A 17,404-nucleotide genomic window follows, 5' to 3' on the forward strand; every position below is an offset into this window, starting at 1 on the left:
TCTATGCGTCTACTCTGTTTGTCAGTGCTCGTTCTTAATGTTCTAGCCTTTCATATTATACCTCCTTTCAAAACGCTACAGGTGTAATAAATTCAGCACGTATATTTTGGCCTGTACAAATGATACCTATGGATCGAGATGACTATGGTATTAGATTTATTATCATACCGTAATATCAAGGAGAAAAAGGATCAATTATTTCTGGATGACTTTTTTTGAATCGAAATAGCGTTTAGTGTATTACGGTATTAACTTTACTCAGTGTGTGTTGCATATTGTAAATCCTTTTAAAAATAATATTACTTATTTAATAACTTTCACGAAAAACGGTTTTATTACATTAAAATGTAATTATTATGAAAGTTGTCTCTATTTATAAATAAATTGTATGTTTATTGTCGGCGGTCCACAGATACAAATGCGGACGCAGATTACGAGCAAAAAACAAGACTTTTCGAACGTTATTTCAATTATTATTTTATGATCTAATGGGCGTAGATAATTAACAAAAATAAAATAATAATTTCTGCACAAGAGACAGATACGGTCGTTATTTAAACTGTTATTAATGCGCTCGGTATATGTTTACGTTATTAAATCTTCAGCACCTCATCGGTATCATGCGCTAGACTTATCTTTTTCCTTTTACTCGTATCTAATGAACATTCTGAATGAAGTTTATGATTAATCGTGCGTACATGTAGTAACATTAGTTCGTGTCTTAAACGTTCAGTAAAGAAAATCAGAAATTGTCGTCAATACAAAATTCTGGAAACATCCTTCTCCCTTTGATTGATGATAATAAAATAATTGATGCTTTATTAACATTATTAGTTTATATTGAATATAATTCGTTGCTGTATAATATAATATACGTGATAAAATTTTATTTAATACCTAGGTATTTATACTAAATATTCTGAAAATATCAAAATAATATAATTTAATTTGTATGTGATAATTAATCAATACGTTTCTTAATTATTGTTAATAGAAAGTTAGAGATTATTAGGGGTCGCTGTGACAAAATAGTTGTATGTATCATTGACGATATTTCAAACAAATCGAATTACTAAAAATATTATCCGTATACTGTTCAAACATAATTAATTGAACCATAAAAATTGTTTCAAAATCCCAATAATGTTTTTAAAATGCATGTCAATCGGTAATATAAAGTTTGGTTTGAATAAATAAAACATGTTTTTCAAATTACTAAAAGTGTACTTAATCTACCTATGAAGTGGCATCCATACATATTTTAATTTGTTATATTGTAAAGCTCTAATCAAAGACTGTCATCAGAAATAAATTGAAATGTCTTAAGCTTTTGAATTTTGTGGACATTAAAGTTAAATTAAATGTATTGTTACTATTCTAATGAAGTCAAATCAATTGAGTTCCTTGTACAGTCATTGGAACTGGCATCGTTGGAATTTCTATCCTTTTGCTGATGTATATAGTATATATATATATATATATATGTATGTATATATATATACATAATATGTGGGTGTGTGTGTTTCCTATAAAATATATTATGTTTTAATTTAAAGAGGGGTGTTAAGGGCGCAATGCCAGATTTGTCTATTTAACGAGAACCCATTATGGAAATATATTACGCACTTCACAATACGGAGCCAACGGTTGCCAATTTAGTAATTTGTTGTTTGTGAAATATTTGTCGTCAATAGCTCGTGGATAAATTTTGCATTTTAGCGATCCTTGTTAAAAGTCTATGATTTACGTAAAATGTGTTCGAGATCAGTATTAGTATTATAGAATGGCATAACGTATCATAAACATGTAGACACGAAAAAATTAAAGGTTCTACTTACATCGAGGTGAGACTTCTATGATAAGTATGCATTATTGTCTTTAGCATGGGCGCGGTGATGACCTTTAAACGTCATTTCAGTTTTTTAAAAAGATTTAAAATGTTATTTATAAACATTATTGTATTGTATTGTGTGTGGCGTTATTTTTTTTTTTTAATTACAATAGGTTTATTTTCGCGGGGTACAATATATAAATTACAATCCAAATATTATGTTCAAACACGAATGTTACATAGAAATTAGAAGTATATCTGCACGCAATCTTGCGAATGGCTCAAATGATAATACAAGCAAAATGAGTCTTTGAAAAGTATTTCATTATGAAAATAAGCAAATAACATACGATTCTTTGTGAAAAAACCGTTTCTGTGATGTATGGTTGTTCGTTAACGTTTCCTTTATTTCGTTTATAAATGCAATGGTCAGGAGTTAACTGCTCCTTGTTTGACGATTTTTATTTATAAATCATTTTCATAAGTTTTTTTAATTATTTATTGGGATTAATTATTTTTTTTAGTGGAAGGGAGGGCCTAAAATGATACAAATTTAAATTCTAAACTTTTATAAAAATATATTCTTGGTTTCTTAGTTTTGTACATGATTTTTTTCAGCTGTTTAACAATCATTGTTCGATTTTTATGTTGTTTATTTATATAGAAGTAAGGTATATAATTATTTATAAATATAAAATTGTTTACATTGAATTATTTTTCATTGGTTTATATTGATGAGTCATATTTCAGTTTTAAAAATTAATTTTTGGTTTTTTCATAGAATTCTGATTGAAGTACTCGTAAAAAAAAATAATTTAATGTTTGTAATAAATATTCTCAAAAACTAAAATATAATTTAAATTAAAAAAAAATAGAGATTTTTTTTTATTATAAGTATTGATAAGTAAAGTTTTCATGAAAAGTTTTAAAAAAGTTTAAAATATAATTTCTTTAAATTCATTTGCATAATATTATTTGGAAAAACAAAAAAAAAAAATAGATATTTTTATTACTTTATTGTACTTATTGCAAATATAAATTTGAATGTAAATATTATAAATAGTTAGAATCAACGTACATAAATATTATGATTAATTAATTAAAATTATTAAGTAATGAGCAAAATACTCTATGTGAGTTTATTAAAACAAATAACTTCAGTAATATATTTAAAATTAAAGCTTGTTTATACTAAACAATATTTTGTTCACAACGTTCGCAATTTAGTCAAGTTCAACACATTCGAATTCACACGTTAATTTTCGTATTTTGTCTCTTCGCTTTCACAGTCGAGTTATTTCTCTTCTGGGATAACTAATAAATAATAATAATAATAAACATCCCAAGAGTGACAACTTCTCTTACTACGTGCCCGATTCACCGTGAAATGAAACTACTCTCCTCTGGCCATTCTCTCCGATAAGCTTTGTTCGATAATTTAATTTTCATTGGGTATCATTTATATAAAATTAGATAAATTATTATAAAAACCATCTAATATAATATATACGATATAAAGCTTAATTCTCTAGTTACTAATTGTATTGTCTATCTATTTTACGATTGTGATTATCGTTTATCTTATGATTAAGACTATGTAATAATAATTTTATTTTTGTAGTTTTTCAATAATTAATTATTTTATGTTTATATTATTACAACCATTTGTTGAAAGCGTAGTTCATAAAGAATACTGTAAAAAATAGATTTAAATTTCTTGGCATATAATATTTCTAAAAGCGAAATACATTAATGGTTAATTGAAATAATTTATTTTCATAATGTTCTTTTTTTTAAGGAATTATCTCATTGATAATCGAAATGTTTGTAATTAGCATTTAATTAAAAAGATAAATTTTTTTAACTTATCGAAAACATTAATAACACGAAAAAGATCTTGATAAAACATTCAATACCAAAAATGTGTTGAAAGTAGTATTATGTTATAAATATATACATATATATATAATATAGTACGTACACATACCTATATAAATAAAAATACAAAATGTACACAATGAGCGTTTTCCCACGGATTACTTTTGTTTTTTTGAAGGCTGATAAATGACATAAACCTAATTCTTTTTTTTTTACATTAATCTAATTAGTTATCCGACATGGCTCGTGCCAAAAAGGCTTTTTCATAATACATTTTGGAGACCTACACTGTTGTACAACTTCACCATTTTAATTTATTTCTGAATTACTTTAATTACAAAATATATTTAATCGAAAGGAAATAGTTTAATAATTGTAACAACATTTTTATATACAAATATTATGCTTAATAATTTATAAAATATTGCTATAAATAATTTTGATTAAAATTTCTTGAAAAATCTGAAAAAATAAACACATAATTGTATTTAATTTAAAACAACTACTAATAACAGTCATTAATTTTCCAAGTGTTAAATATATCGTCATAATATTTCAGTAGAAGTATAAAATCATTTAATTTATTTAAATTGAGTTAAACAGTATTTAAAAAACTTAATTCCACATCTCTTATGACTAATTGATATTAAGTATTTGTTTGTTTATAACGTTAATAATTTTGAATTTTACTTAAATTTATTACAATTTACTTTAAATATAAAATTTTATTTTAGGTAGTTTATTTTTTATATTTATTTATAACAAATTATATTGTAAATTCGATACTTTTGCATAATAATTATATTTTTTAATTTACTTTAATTTAAATAAAAAAAAAAACATTCTGTAATATAATTACTCAATTATATTATAAATTATAAAACTTAGAGTAATCCATCTGTAGATTACGTTTTAGACACCCTGTAATCGTGACATATTATACATACTGTCGAAGTTGATTTCGACATGCGTTATAACGAATGATTGATGAACATCATCAAGCAGCTATGAAGCTCTCATTTCCTTTAGAACATCGATACCGGATATTTTCTTCCTCTAAACCGTCGCCATACGAAAACAAAGGGAAAGTACATACAGTAGACTGAGTCTCGTTAAGAGGTCAACGACGTAAGGGAAAAAACCTTATGTTTTTTTCTTCCACTCACTGTGTGATTTTTCACACTTTTTTAACTAAATAATTTACGAGTTTTTGCATCATCAGTAAATGTCGTACTTTTTGACTAGGAAAAAAAATATGCCTACTCGATTAGTAGAGAATCATTTTGGTTATTAGTTTTCTTTTAGGAATAATTGGTTTTGTAATAACGTCAACAAATATATTTTGGCGTGCATACTAATATTATTATCGTAATACTGTATGACACATGCGTATATGAATACCGTAATTATAATTTTTTTTTTTAATTTATCATAATTATTAACCGTATACTTTTCATCACTAACACGGTTTGTAAAAAAAAAAAAAAATCAAAAATCGATTTTGTATAAAATTGCCATATTCCGTACATTAGGAAGTTACTAGTCTGAAAGATTTAGACTGTTCTAAAACTAATTTCAAATTCAAGATGCATTGTAGAATTATAATTTATGGCTTATAAACATGTTCAGTTTTATTTATCAGATATTTTTAAAATAGCACGATAAACTCAAAAATATTCATCCCTTTATATTATCATTCTAAAACATGAATATATATTTACCATTTTTATATTTTATTTAGTAAAAATGAAAGTCTATATTTTTTTTTTTAAGTCAAGGTAGACCTTTTGGTAACAAGTAACAACACCTTGAGAGAATAAGATAAAAACTTGAAATTTCTAATGTCAATATTTGTTTCTGAGTTAAATAATTGTTGTTGAGAGAAAATATTAAAGTTTTTCATTCATAATTTGTTCTATACACGTTTTAATATAATTTTTTTACATAATTTTTTGTAATAAGAATTAAGACTAGGTATGTATTAGTTCAAAATTTTCATTTGTATATAGACATTATGAATCACATAAGACACCGTATTGTTAATAGATTAATCGTATGGCAGTATTACGCAGGACGTCTTAACAAATATATTAATTATTAAAACATTTTGAGGGAACTATATTATTTATTAACAATATAAAATCCATTGTAATATAATTGTGTAATATATATATACAATATTATAATATGACGAAATATGTATAATAATTATAAATTCACTGTTTAAGTTTAACAGTTATTCCTTTTAAATTTATATAAGTATTTGTTATTAGACGGTCTTTATAAATAAGAACTCATACCTCATACCTATCTTGAAGTTACATAAGTTATATATAAGTATTGTATAGGTACATAAATAATTAATGTATAATATTATAATAAAAAGGGCATTTTTTTTTTTTTTGAGTACTATTTGATAGTTGGATATTTTGAATGAATGAGAAATTGTAAAGTGTTGAAATTAGTAAATATTTAGAAATGTATAGGTATGTTTAAGTAGTTCTAAATAACATTATTATTAAAATGTATTTACAAATTTATAAAAATAATTTTTTCATTTCGTCTAGAATGATAATATTAGAATAACTAATTTTTCAAGTCAATATACTAATGTATGTTAGAATGGTGTAATTGGCAACAAAGTATAAATAGCATACAATTATTATTTTTAAAATTTTATGAACTTACAACTATATAAAATTACTATTTTTCATATTTTTTCAACATTTGAACTTCATTAATTTTAGTATACATTTTTTCTATGTATTTTCTATTTTTTTATAATATTTCATGTATCTATTGTTATTCCATTTAAAATGATAAAAAAAAAATGATTTTGTCAAATACTGGTGTTGGGAATAATATCATGTATATATAAATATATATATTAAGTTATTTCATAAATATTTTTAATGTCCCCTAATTGTTTTGTGAAAAATTAGATTTTTTAATTTTGAGTTCTGGAAATAGAAAAAAAAAACATTGTTAAATCAATACATTTATTACTTCATAAAGAATCTAAAATCTATTTGTTTTATATTAATTCATTGATATTATGATATAATAAGTATTTTGTGTCAGATTATGAAACTGTAAACACAGGTAGCCATTAAAAATTCAAACATCGATAATAAACATATAGCTTATATTTTATAAAAAAAGTTTATACATTTTGGAATAATGTGTATTCGGTGTTCATTGTTTAAATAATTACTTAGTATAAATTATGAATGCAATATCACATAATATAGATTGATATGTTATGGACTATATTGTGCCATGTCATGTTATATTATTATAAGGTTACATATTGTAGTTGATAACAGATTTGTGAAGTTTTACATTTTTTAATAGCCTAATATGCATAATTAATAATAACTAAAATAACATTTATTTATGTCCGTTTTTTAATTGTATATAACTTGTTTGTTTTAGGTATTTTATAAAACGTTTTCCCATTTATTTTTCGTTATTAGATTTGATTTTTAAAATATTAACTACGTAGCTATATCAGTCCATAACTTTTGGCAGAATCAAAATTGTATATAATGTTATTTAACAAGTATACTCACCTCCTTTTAGATCCCGAGATTATTTTTAAATGAAAACCACCCTTGTTTATTTTAAATTATTTAGCAGATAATAATTTTGAAAGTTTTTGGGGTACCTTAATAAAGATTTTAAATAGTAGTTTCCGATTTATTAAACTTTATGTATCCAACCTTTGTTAAAGAAAAAAGGGGAGAGAAAGCATGTTTCGTAAAATTATGATTCAGTTTAAATAAAACACGATACTTTAAATGTACAGTCATATTATTTTTATTCATAATAAAACGCAATAGTATAGATATATTTTTTATTATTATGTAATTGAATGGTATTTACAACAAAACGTTTTTTTTTTTTTTTACCTACGTTTGTTTTGATTGAATTGACATTTTATATAAACGTTTTTATATTAATATATTTAATAAATTTAAATAAGATTAATAAATTTATATTTATATAAATAATTACACTGTTGTGGTATTATACTATTATCAATTATATTATTTTTAAATTATGATATAATATGTACGATGTGTTTTGTTGACTTGCAGATAGTAATTTCGTGCTCGGAAATGCTCAAGTGCCATCACTGTATCCGATAGTGTACTGTTCAGACGGATTCTGCGAACTCACTGGGTTTGCGCGGGCGCAAATTATGCAGAAAGGTTGCGCCTGTAAGTTTCTCTTTGGTCCGGATACTAGTGACGACCATGTTTCACAGATTGAAAAGGCACTGGAATGCAAAGCTGAACTAAAACTGGAATTGATTTTCTACAAAAAAAATGGTGAGTTAAGAAATGTTATATTTATATTACATGAAATTAAGATTGTTATAATTCACTAAAATATTTTAATTTTTAATTTATAAGTGAATAATATGTTACTTATCTTAAAATTTAATTATTTCAATCACGTGGTAAATAAACGTGTATCTATAGCGTTAATAAGTATATATTCTAATATAATACGTGGAATGAAGTCCGTGCAGTAAGCTGAGAGGTTACCGATGGTGGTTTTGGACCCCGGGGGGTTGGCAAGCATAGTGGCAAAAGGAGACAGAGACTCTTAGTCATATATAATAATCATATGAAATTTAATGAGACATGACTTTATCATATTTACATATTGCTATTGTATAATTATTGTAAATTTTTGGATTTAATTATATAATGTCAGGGATGTTTTCGTGATATCTAATATTATTTCTTAAGCAAATATTTTTTAACAATTTTATCTAAATTTAATTGAATTGTAAAAATTTCTGTTTAAAATTAACTTTAAGTTATCACGTTATATTTGTTTTAACCACATTTTTCAAGCTTTGGTGTCATTTAAAAATTGTTCCTGCATTTGGAATTATTTTATTATTTTCTAATCTATTTAATCTATAATAAGTCGAATCAAATATACAATACTGTGGTTTTGCACACGTCACAATAAATAATTAATAATTGTACAAATTAAGATAAACTTACATTTTTAGAAGCCAAACGTATATTAACGTGTCTATATTGTAGTTGTTTCCTTATAGTTCGTAAATTTTGTATTTATCTTAACAGATTTGGAATAAACAAGCAATTCTCAATGACGTATATATAACGTGATATTATGTTTAAGTAGAATAAACGATGTGTATAAATGTGTAATACGTTATAACAAAATCGAGTGCGTTCGATTTCGTATGACAAAAGTGAATAATAGTAAAGTTCTTATAAGCAAATACGTGAAGCTTGAACAGCTTAAGTGCTGGTTTTAAGGTGAAATCATAAATCTTTATCTCCTACCACAGCTGTTGTACATTTGTAAGTTGCAATACTTTCAATTTTATCGATATATAGTGTAAATATTGTTATTATTATATCGCATTCATAATAATTAATATTTTTTATATGTATTTAATATTTGAAAACAGTAAAGAATTTACTGCAAAAATCAAAAGACGAATTGGAAATTAATTAAATTTAAATTTAAAATGCTGCTAAACACAATTTCTGATTTTCAAACAAAAAATGTGCCACAAAAGAAGGACAAATACTGATTTGTCGGACATTTAAAACGCGCATTTATTTTTATTCTCACGTGTGAAGTATGTCCTAACTATTATTATTCAATACAATTATATAGGTAAACGTCGTATGAAATATAATGCTTCTTCGTATAAAATTATTTATTAAAATCGTAAATTAAACGAAATGAAGAAAAATAATTCTGACGTGATAACTCACCATTCACGTTTAGGCTATGTGGTGTGCAGTTTCATATATAGGCAAGGTTTAGTAGTGAAAGTGGGGCTGTACTTACTGACGCAGGTGTACACAGAGAATACGAGCAAAGAGACGTCGGCGAATTTCGGCAACGTGTTTGTTATTCCGTTAAACCAGCAGTGCCCACGAAAGGAATACGGCAAACTGTACTGGTGATACGGCGAACGGACTCGATTTAACGGTGGTCGGAGGTCGTTCAGAGCACGTACAATGTGAAAGACCAGATTGCGCAGACAAAATATAACTCACAATAAGACCACGCGTATTGTGGATCGTAAATGCGTCGTACGAACACCGGACGCGAACTTACCAACATATTTCTGTACGTTTGTACACAGTGTCCATTTTCTACTGGCACAAAACCTCCACATAACCGCATAAACTTAGAACCATTTAGCCGACTTGACGCGGCCGTACATTATTCGATATAGTCGTTTTTGACATCCTCGTGGTTTTCACCTGTGATTAAAAACCTTGAAATTAATGCTTATTATTTTGATCTGTAATTAAATGCCCCGAAAACTATTGAAAATATATTACTAATTTAATTAATTTGAGCAAGATATTTTCAAAAATATTAAGCGAGGCCATGTCAATATTGTCATACTCTTAAAAATCTATCAAAACAGTAAAAAGAAAATCATAAGTTATTTATGAAATTTAAACAAAATAATATAATATAATATTATGTTGACAACTCTAGAAAATCTTTATAGAATATAGAACTATATTATACTATATATCGATCAATATCTAAACAGACCGCCACTAAATCAACATTTCAGAACATCAATAATTTAATTATTAACATGAGTACATTAAGTAAAAACATCGGTGTTAATTATGAAACCATATTGTATGGCATCATAAACTAGAGGTTATGGTAAACTATTGTCAAACTCCTAAAAAAGTATTAGGTGTAATAATTATTATTTTTGTTTAGTGCAAAATAACAAATTCTAGTCAAATTCGAAGTTTACAGAAAAAAAATATTTAATAAAAATAATTATGATAATAATTTCACAATATTTAAAAAAAAAAAATTAAAAAAAGCAACACATTACGTTAAAAGTTTATTTCAAAAATAACTAAAGAGTTAACTTAACGTTTTAACCAAATTTTAGTTTTAACTTGTAGAAGTCTTGTTTATTATTATTATTGTCAATGTTCTTGTGATCATAAGCTTGTAAGCACTTGTTGTGTATGGAGTGAACTGTATTTTGATTTAGGTACTATTGCATCCCTGTATTATCAGTTGAATGATTTAGATTTGATTTTGCAAGTTGAATTTTCGCATGATAAAATTACAAAGCATAAGATCACTTTCAAGTGATTATTTGAAAAGTACAACTGTATAGTATAAATTCTATATTTATGGCTCCGAGATGAGTTACATTATTTACCATTTTTTTTATTCTGTTTATAACAATGATTCCAGGTTAACATGGGACGTATTTTCTCGTTCACTTGTTAAATAAGAGTTTCTTTTTTTTTATAGCCAAAGGTATCCGAGTGTAAATAATATTTAAGATTAAATAATGGTCTAAGACTAAGTGAATATGAGTAAAAATCAATTTTCTGCTTTGATGACCGAGTCAACGCTTGACTTCTTTTTGAAGAGCTGAAATAAATTCTCAGCTACGTATATATTATATCTAAACTCATAGTGCTAGGTGCCTTAAAAGATTGAGAAATATTATTGTTAGTTACAACTAGTCATCCGGTCACTTCATTACATTTTGAAGTATCTACGTTCTAGTGTATTGACAAGTATATTAACAGATATATTATTATATTATATTGATATATGTTGTTTCTTGTTGAAATACAGTTCAGTTAATAACTTTGAAATATTTTTATTCTCTATTACTCAATATTTTACTAAAATATTTTCGACACAAACAGCATTTTAATATGGATATTGAGATTAAATTTACTTGAAAAATGACACCATATGCAATGAACAGCAATATTAAATTATATATTTGAGAGTTTCTAGTCTATAACCTGATTTATACACTATTACATACTTGGTTAGGTTTTATTTGGTTTGGTGAATAGAGAGTGGTGATTTTTTTTCTATACAGTAAATGTTCTGGGTTTCTACGAAAGATACGTAATCACTTTATCATTGTCTAAAATTTAGTTGGTAATACTGCGGGATGTATATTAAACAATGAGAATCATAGACAATTCGATAAAGAAAAACATATAATCCGTTCCATGGAAGTATTTTTGTATTTTTCTTATTTAAGTTATCCTACAGTGATAATATAAATATTCGCGAGTCAAAATTTTAATAAAATATAATCGATGATGATAATATTATTCATATTATGTTCGTTTAAAGTACGGAGACGTAATGTACCTATATTGCCTACATGTTACGCCGTGTTACATATTATGTTATTAATACTCACGTCATATTATTAGAATAATATTATAAAAATTTACTATGACGGGCTGTTGTCAAAGTTCACTCGATTCGGTGGAATTTAATAGTGTAAATAATTATTGTTATTATTAATATTGAGAATATTGATCATTTTTATACGATATAATATATTGTATGTTATACATATAATTAAAAATAAGTAATAGGAATATAAATAAACTAATATAGTTATTGATTATATTACTATCTACATTGTTCTATAAATCGTGTTAAATTGTAATAATTATTCGGATAGTTAGTATTTAAAAATATTTTACTTTGAAGTTAGAAGACTGTATCGCAACTGAACAATTCGTATGTTGAAACTACAAACTATAGTCAACTATCGAAAATTTGAAGTTAGCAGGACTTATGAAAAATTTCGTATTACCGAAAGTTTGAATTGCTAAATAGTTCAAAATATTTAGAGAGCAAAAAAACAAAAAAAATTCAAATTACTGAGTAAGTTATGAAAAAATTTTGTTTTTTTATTATTATAGTTGTTAAATATTACAGAAAATAAGGTGGTTTTACAGCTATTTATTGTTTTTAAAATGGGGATATAACATTATTATCATAAAAGATTATTATTTTTTGAAGAAATCAGTTATTTTTATCGAAAATAATAAGCTTTACTCGTACCTAATTGAATAGTAAATTATTACGAGAAGATTATAAAAAAATATATTTAAATAATATTATATTTTGAATTGTCGAGCATTGAACGGATTTAACTTTGAATTGTCACGTGTTAGTGCCAGTTTTCCCAAAACGTAACTTCGAACTATCAAATGTACTTAAATGAATTGTATTTATTCAAATTACAGCGAGATTTTCAAGAGAACTAGCGTTAACCGTAGTTAAAACGAATGTTTCAAATTATTGAAGGTTTAAATTATTTAGTCAATTGTACTACTATTTAATGATTTTGAAGTAAATCTAAACAAATTTACAGTGAATTTTTTTATGTTGTTCAGTCTGTTGTAATATTTTTACACCTTTATATTTATTATAACAAAGCGTTTTTGAAATAACAAACATTTTAGGTATCTAATAAATATTAACTTATTTTAAAAATATAATTTCAATGTTCCACTTAATTAGAATAGTATAATTTAATGCCACATTATACTTCTAATAAATATTTCATATTATTTTAATTTCCCATATTATATAAGTGTATTTTTAGTTTGACATTTGTTTATATATTATATATATATATATATATATAGAAGTATATTAATTTTATACTATACACTTTTTGCTGTTAGTTATTTCCTTAATACTTAGATTAATCTTATCGAACGAGAAACTTTGGTCGAACAAAGTATTTTTAAATTGTATTACATTTCCGCTAATGGGTATAAAGAGAAACAGTTTCACTAAAAGATTCTTAAATAAATAACTATACATGTAAAGTTAATACTGTAAAATTGTGTTGTTTGTTAAAGGTACAATAGTGTATTCCAATGAATGGTACTCTAAAATTAATTAAAAATTCTAACTTTTATCGGCTTAGATGTAATTTTGTTCAAATTGATGTAGTAAGGTTGACTATTTCGAATTACTTATTACTTTATTAGTTAGGTTAACCATAATATTTAGAAATTGATGAGAGTACTAATCGATTTTATTAGTATATTTGTTGATGAAATATTTTAATGAAATATTCATTATAAAGTAGGAAAAGCAATCAACCATTTCAAAATACGTACGGTTGCATACGTGTAATATTAATTATTATAATAAATTGTTAAAAAGTACTATGATTTGAAACAATTTTTTAAAAAATGTAGAACTTCACAAAATTGAGAAAAAAAGTTAAAAATTTCAAAATTATGTGACGTCATGTTTATTTTAAGTGTTTTATTTTATGTAAGATCTCTGTATAATATGAAGTCGAGTGTTTAAAATAGCATATTATAATAATATAATTGTATTTTTTTTATGTTATTATATTGATAAGTTATTATACTTCGTTATTGAAAATATGACTATTTTAAGTAAACTAATAGAACAAAAACAATAATTTTTACTTGAGAATGGTATTATCTATAATTGAATAAACATGGATAACACTATATTTGCACATGCGTGTTGTGTATATTCAAATTCGAGACATTACATATTATTATTATACCTGTACGACTGTACCCAGTTTATAACAGTTAACTATGCAGTATAGTATAGCACTATAAAGCGTTATTATTTTGTTATCTGTACAAGATATTATTTATTTTAAAAGTAAACACAGATTATGTTGAAAAATATTAAAATCTTTTTTTAAATAATTTAAATTTTAAATTTATTAAAAACAATATTAAAAAAAAAACTTTATCGATATAACTTTTTTAGTTTTTAATTTAATGTTCCAGGGCAGAATATTTTTCTAAGCAATATGAATTATGATGTTTAAAAATAAAATTCCAAACGAATAGTTAATTAGTTGTAAATAATAACTTATAACTTATAACTAATACGTATTTCAAGTATAGACGAGCTTAATGTAGCATTACACAATTAGTAACCGATAAAATTTTAATCCACTACCCAGTTCATTAAACTTTAAATATTTATGAATTATTAATTACTAGATTGAACTTTGATTTCTATGCAGCTTTTAATTTCTGAGATAAATATTCTTCTTTTGAATATCAAATTAAAAATATATGATGTTATTCAAAAACGTTTCAAATTAGATATCAATAACCAATAGCAAAAAAAAAATTAGTTTAAAAAAGTGTGTTGCCATAACTTAATATATTTCACGATATTTCAAAAACTAAAATATTGTAAAAACATATAAACTTTAAAAAAAACTTTATACTATTCAAAATGATGATTGTCTCCTCCAACTCGGTACCCAGCTTGTTTTATAACTAAATATCTCAATGGTGTATAATATGTTAGTTAATTTCAATGTTAAAATAAATTATTTTAATTTTTATTATCCGTTAAAGTGACACGATTCCTGAATTTAGTTGTATTTATCGTCGTTCAGTTCATGCAATTTTCATATTATTTTGCGATTCACGGTTTGTGGAGATTTTTAAAAGCGGTTATAAATATAAAGTTTTTCTTAGCTCTTATAAAATTTTTAGTTTACATAAAGCATAAAATATATTAACTGCCGTACAGCTGTTAAGTTTAAATGACACTACGTCTAAGAAATGTAAATTTCTATAAAATGCTGTAAAAATGAAAATAATTTTTAATGTTTAAATAGAATTGTACTGTGTTCAAAGTGAATAAAAAATACTAATGCACTCAAAAGATATGGAATGAAAAGTATTTAGCGAATGGCCATCATATCTAAGGTGAAAACTTAAATCTAAGATGGAGGAAAAATTATTCCCTAGGATAATAAGGTAAAAAAAGAATCAGCGTTCTCTATTGTTCCCGTGTTTTATCGTTCTTATTTCTCAAGAATTTCCTAATATTATTTTCCACTGAAACGCGAATCTACATTATACACCATTATAGTTACTTTATTTTCATATTAGTTTAGGGTAATAATAATAGTCTACACGCCTATTTCAAAGTACAATTTCGTCTCGTAAAAATGTGAAATTATAGTCATCGCGTGTCTTACATTTCCGGTTACGTCACAATTTCTTTCAAATACTGTCTCTGAAATTCTTTTAGTTGGCTTTACCTACATTATCGTATAATATAGTGAAGTAGAGATTGTTCAAATCGTTCTTAATTGCATCTGAATTACAAGAAAGTTCATTCATGTTGATTTGGATTTTGATAATTCGTCTTATTAACTCGAGTACTCAATCGTTAATATTGTTACATCAATGTTAATATTGACAGATTGGGTATGTCATTTTTCAAACTGATTGTCTAGTTCATTTTTTTTTTTGAAAGTTATGCGTATATTACGTGTATCAGTTTTTAATTCATTGATGTTTTAAAAATATTTATCGTTTAACACATTAAATCTAAATACATTAATGATTAATTTTATGTAGGCTGTATACGATTGTAGTTAATTATATATATGTATTAAAATTAACTAAATAAATTACTAGTAGTAATTGTATACACGAACAATCTAGATATAGCTTATTAGGGAACGTTGTTAGAATATTGTAAGAATATTAATTAACGAGAAACAATTTTTCATCTTTAATATTGTTAATGAAAGTTGTTATTTTAATTTTAATTTTTAATTGATATTTAATAAACGACTTTTTATAGAACAATTAACTTCATTATTCATATTTAATTATAAACAATATAAATAAATCCATAAATTTTTTTTATGATAGCGTTAAATATCTTGGTCCTTAGTAATAAAACTTGTTAGTAAATATCATGTGCAACAAACTTATCTTCGACGAAGTTTAAACTATTATTGTTTACAAATTTTAGGATTTGTAACTTAAAATTATTACCGTTTATTCATAAATAAATTTTCATAATAAGAGATATATAGCTATAAATAAAAATGTAATTTATTGCAGGTTTCAAAACATAATTTATCTTGATGATAATAATTGTTTATCATTATCCAATACGGTGAATATATTCGGCATCCTAAGTATCACGGGTATTATTTACGATATTACTTGAAACTATATTTTCATTAATCGTAACTCTCAATACTTGTATCATAAAAAATATGTTCTAAATTCATATGGGCATAAATAAATTATTATAGTTGCTAAATTATTATTTTTTGAACTTAAGTGGCCTGAACTCAAAAATGATGATTTTTTTTTTATTCAAGCTTAATACTATACATTAAGATTCTACCCAAATTACTAGGGTTGTTTAAATTAAACATTTAATTGATGTTATCAAAAGAGTGCATTTTTAGGAATTAGGAAATGGTGATTCTGTGGCGTAGTTGGTTTTTATATTTTTTTTATTGCTGCTTTGTATACTTATATGATATTTCATGTTTATCTTCATTTAATAGTAATTACTTAATACTCTTTATGATGCTCGTTCTAAGCAGTATCCATAAGTATATTATAAGTATAAGTCAACATAAAGAATAAACTTAATTTTTATTATTATTTCACATCATTACGCAATTGTCTATAAATTAGGCTTTATTTATTGAGCGGCAAAAAAAATGTAGATAAGCGTAGATGTGAACTATATAATATAATGTGGGAACTTAAATTGTCTTGATCAACTTTGAATGGTTTTCAAACATTTATTGGGAAGTATCTCGTTTCTGCTATGAAATTAAAAATGTAAAGTAATTTATACTGTTAACTACATATTAATATATTATATGTATTATTATTTATCGTTTTGTTATAATACTATTTACTTTTATTATATAACAATAGGTACTAATATAAAATAATTTAATAATATTTGTATTATATTATTATCATGTGAATATTACAATTTAAGACGCAGATGCTATTATACATATCTCTCACTTTCAACTTGTTGGTCTATTGTAAAAAGAATATTGATAAA

The 17,404-nt window shown here is 24.5% G+C and overlaps 1 protein-coding gene across 5 annotated transcripts in view; it reads left to right on the forward strand.

Annotated features, from left to right (window-relative positions):
• Positions 1 to 17,404, forward strand: part of LOC132931705 (potassium voltage-gated channel subfamily H member 8) — a 191,394-nt gene that overhangs the window by 51,302 nt on the left and 122,688 nt on the right. For all 5 annotated transcript variants that reach the window (XM_060997648.1, XM_060997647.1, XM_060997651.1 and 2 more), the window contains exon 3: positions 7,810 to 8,043. In XM_060997648.1, coding sequence (XP_060853631.1) covers positions 7,810 to 8,043 — 234 coding nt within the window. The remainder of the gene's footprint in view (positions 1 to 7,809; positions 8,044 to 17,404) is intronic.

The sequence above is a fragment of the Rhopalosiphum padi genome, chromosome 1 (genome assembly GCF_020882245.1).
Source record: "Rhopalosiphum padi isolate XX-2018 chromosome 1, ASM2088224v1, whole genome shotgun sequence".
In the NCBI taxonomy this organism is placed as follows: domain Eukaryota; kingdom Metazoa; phylum Arthropoda; class Insecta; order Hemiptera; family Aphididae; genus Rhopalosiphum; species Rhopalosiphum padi.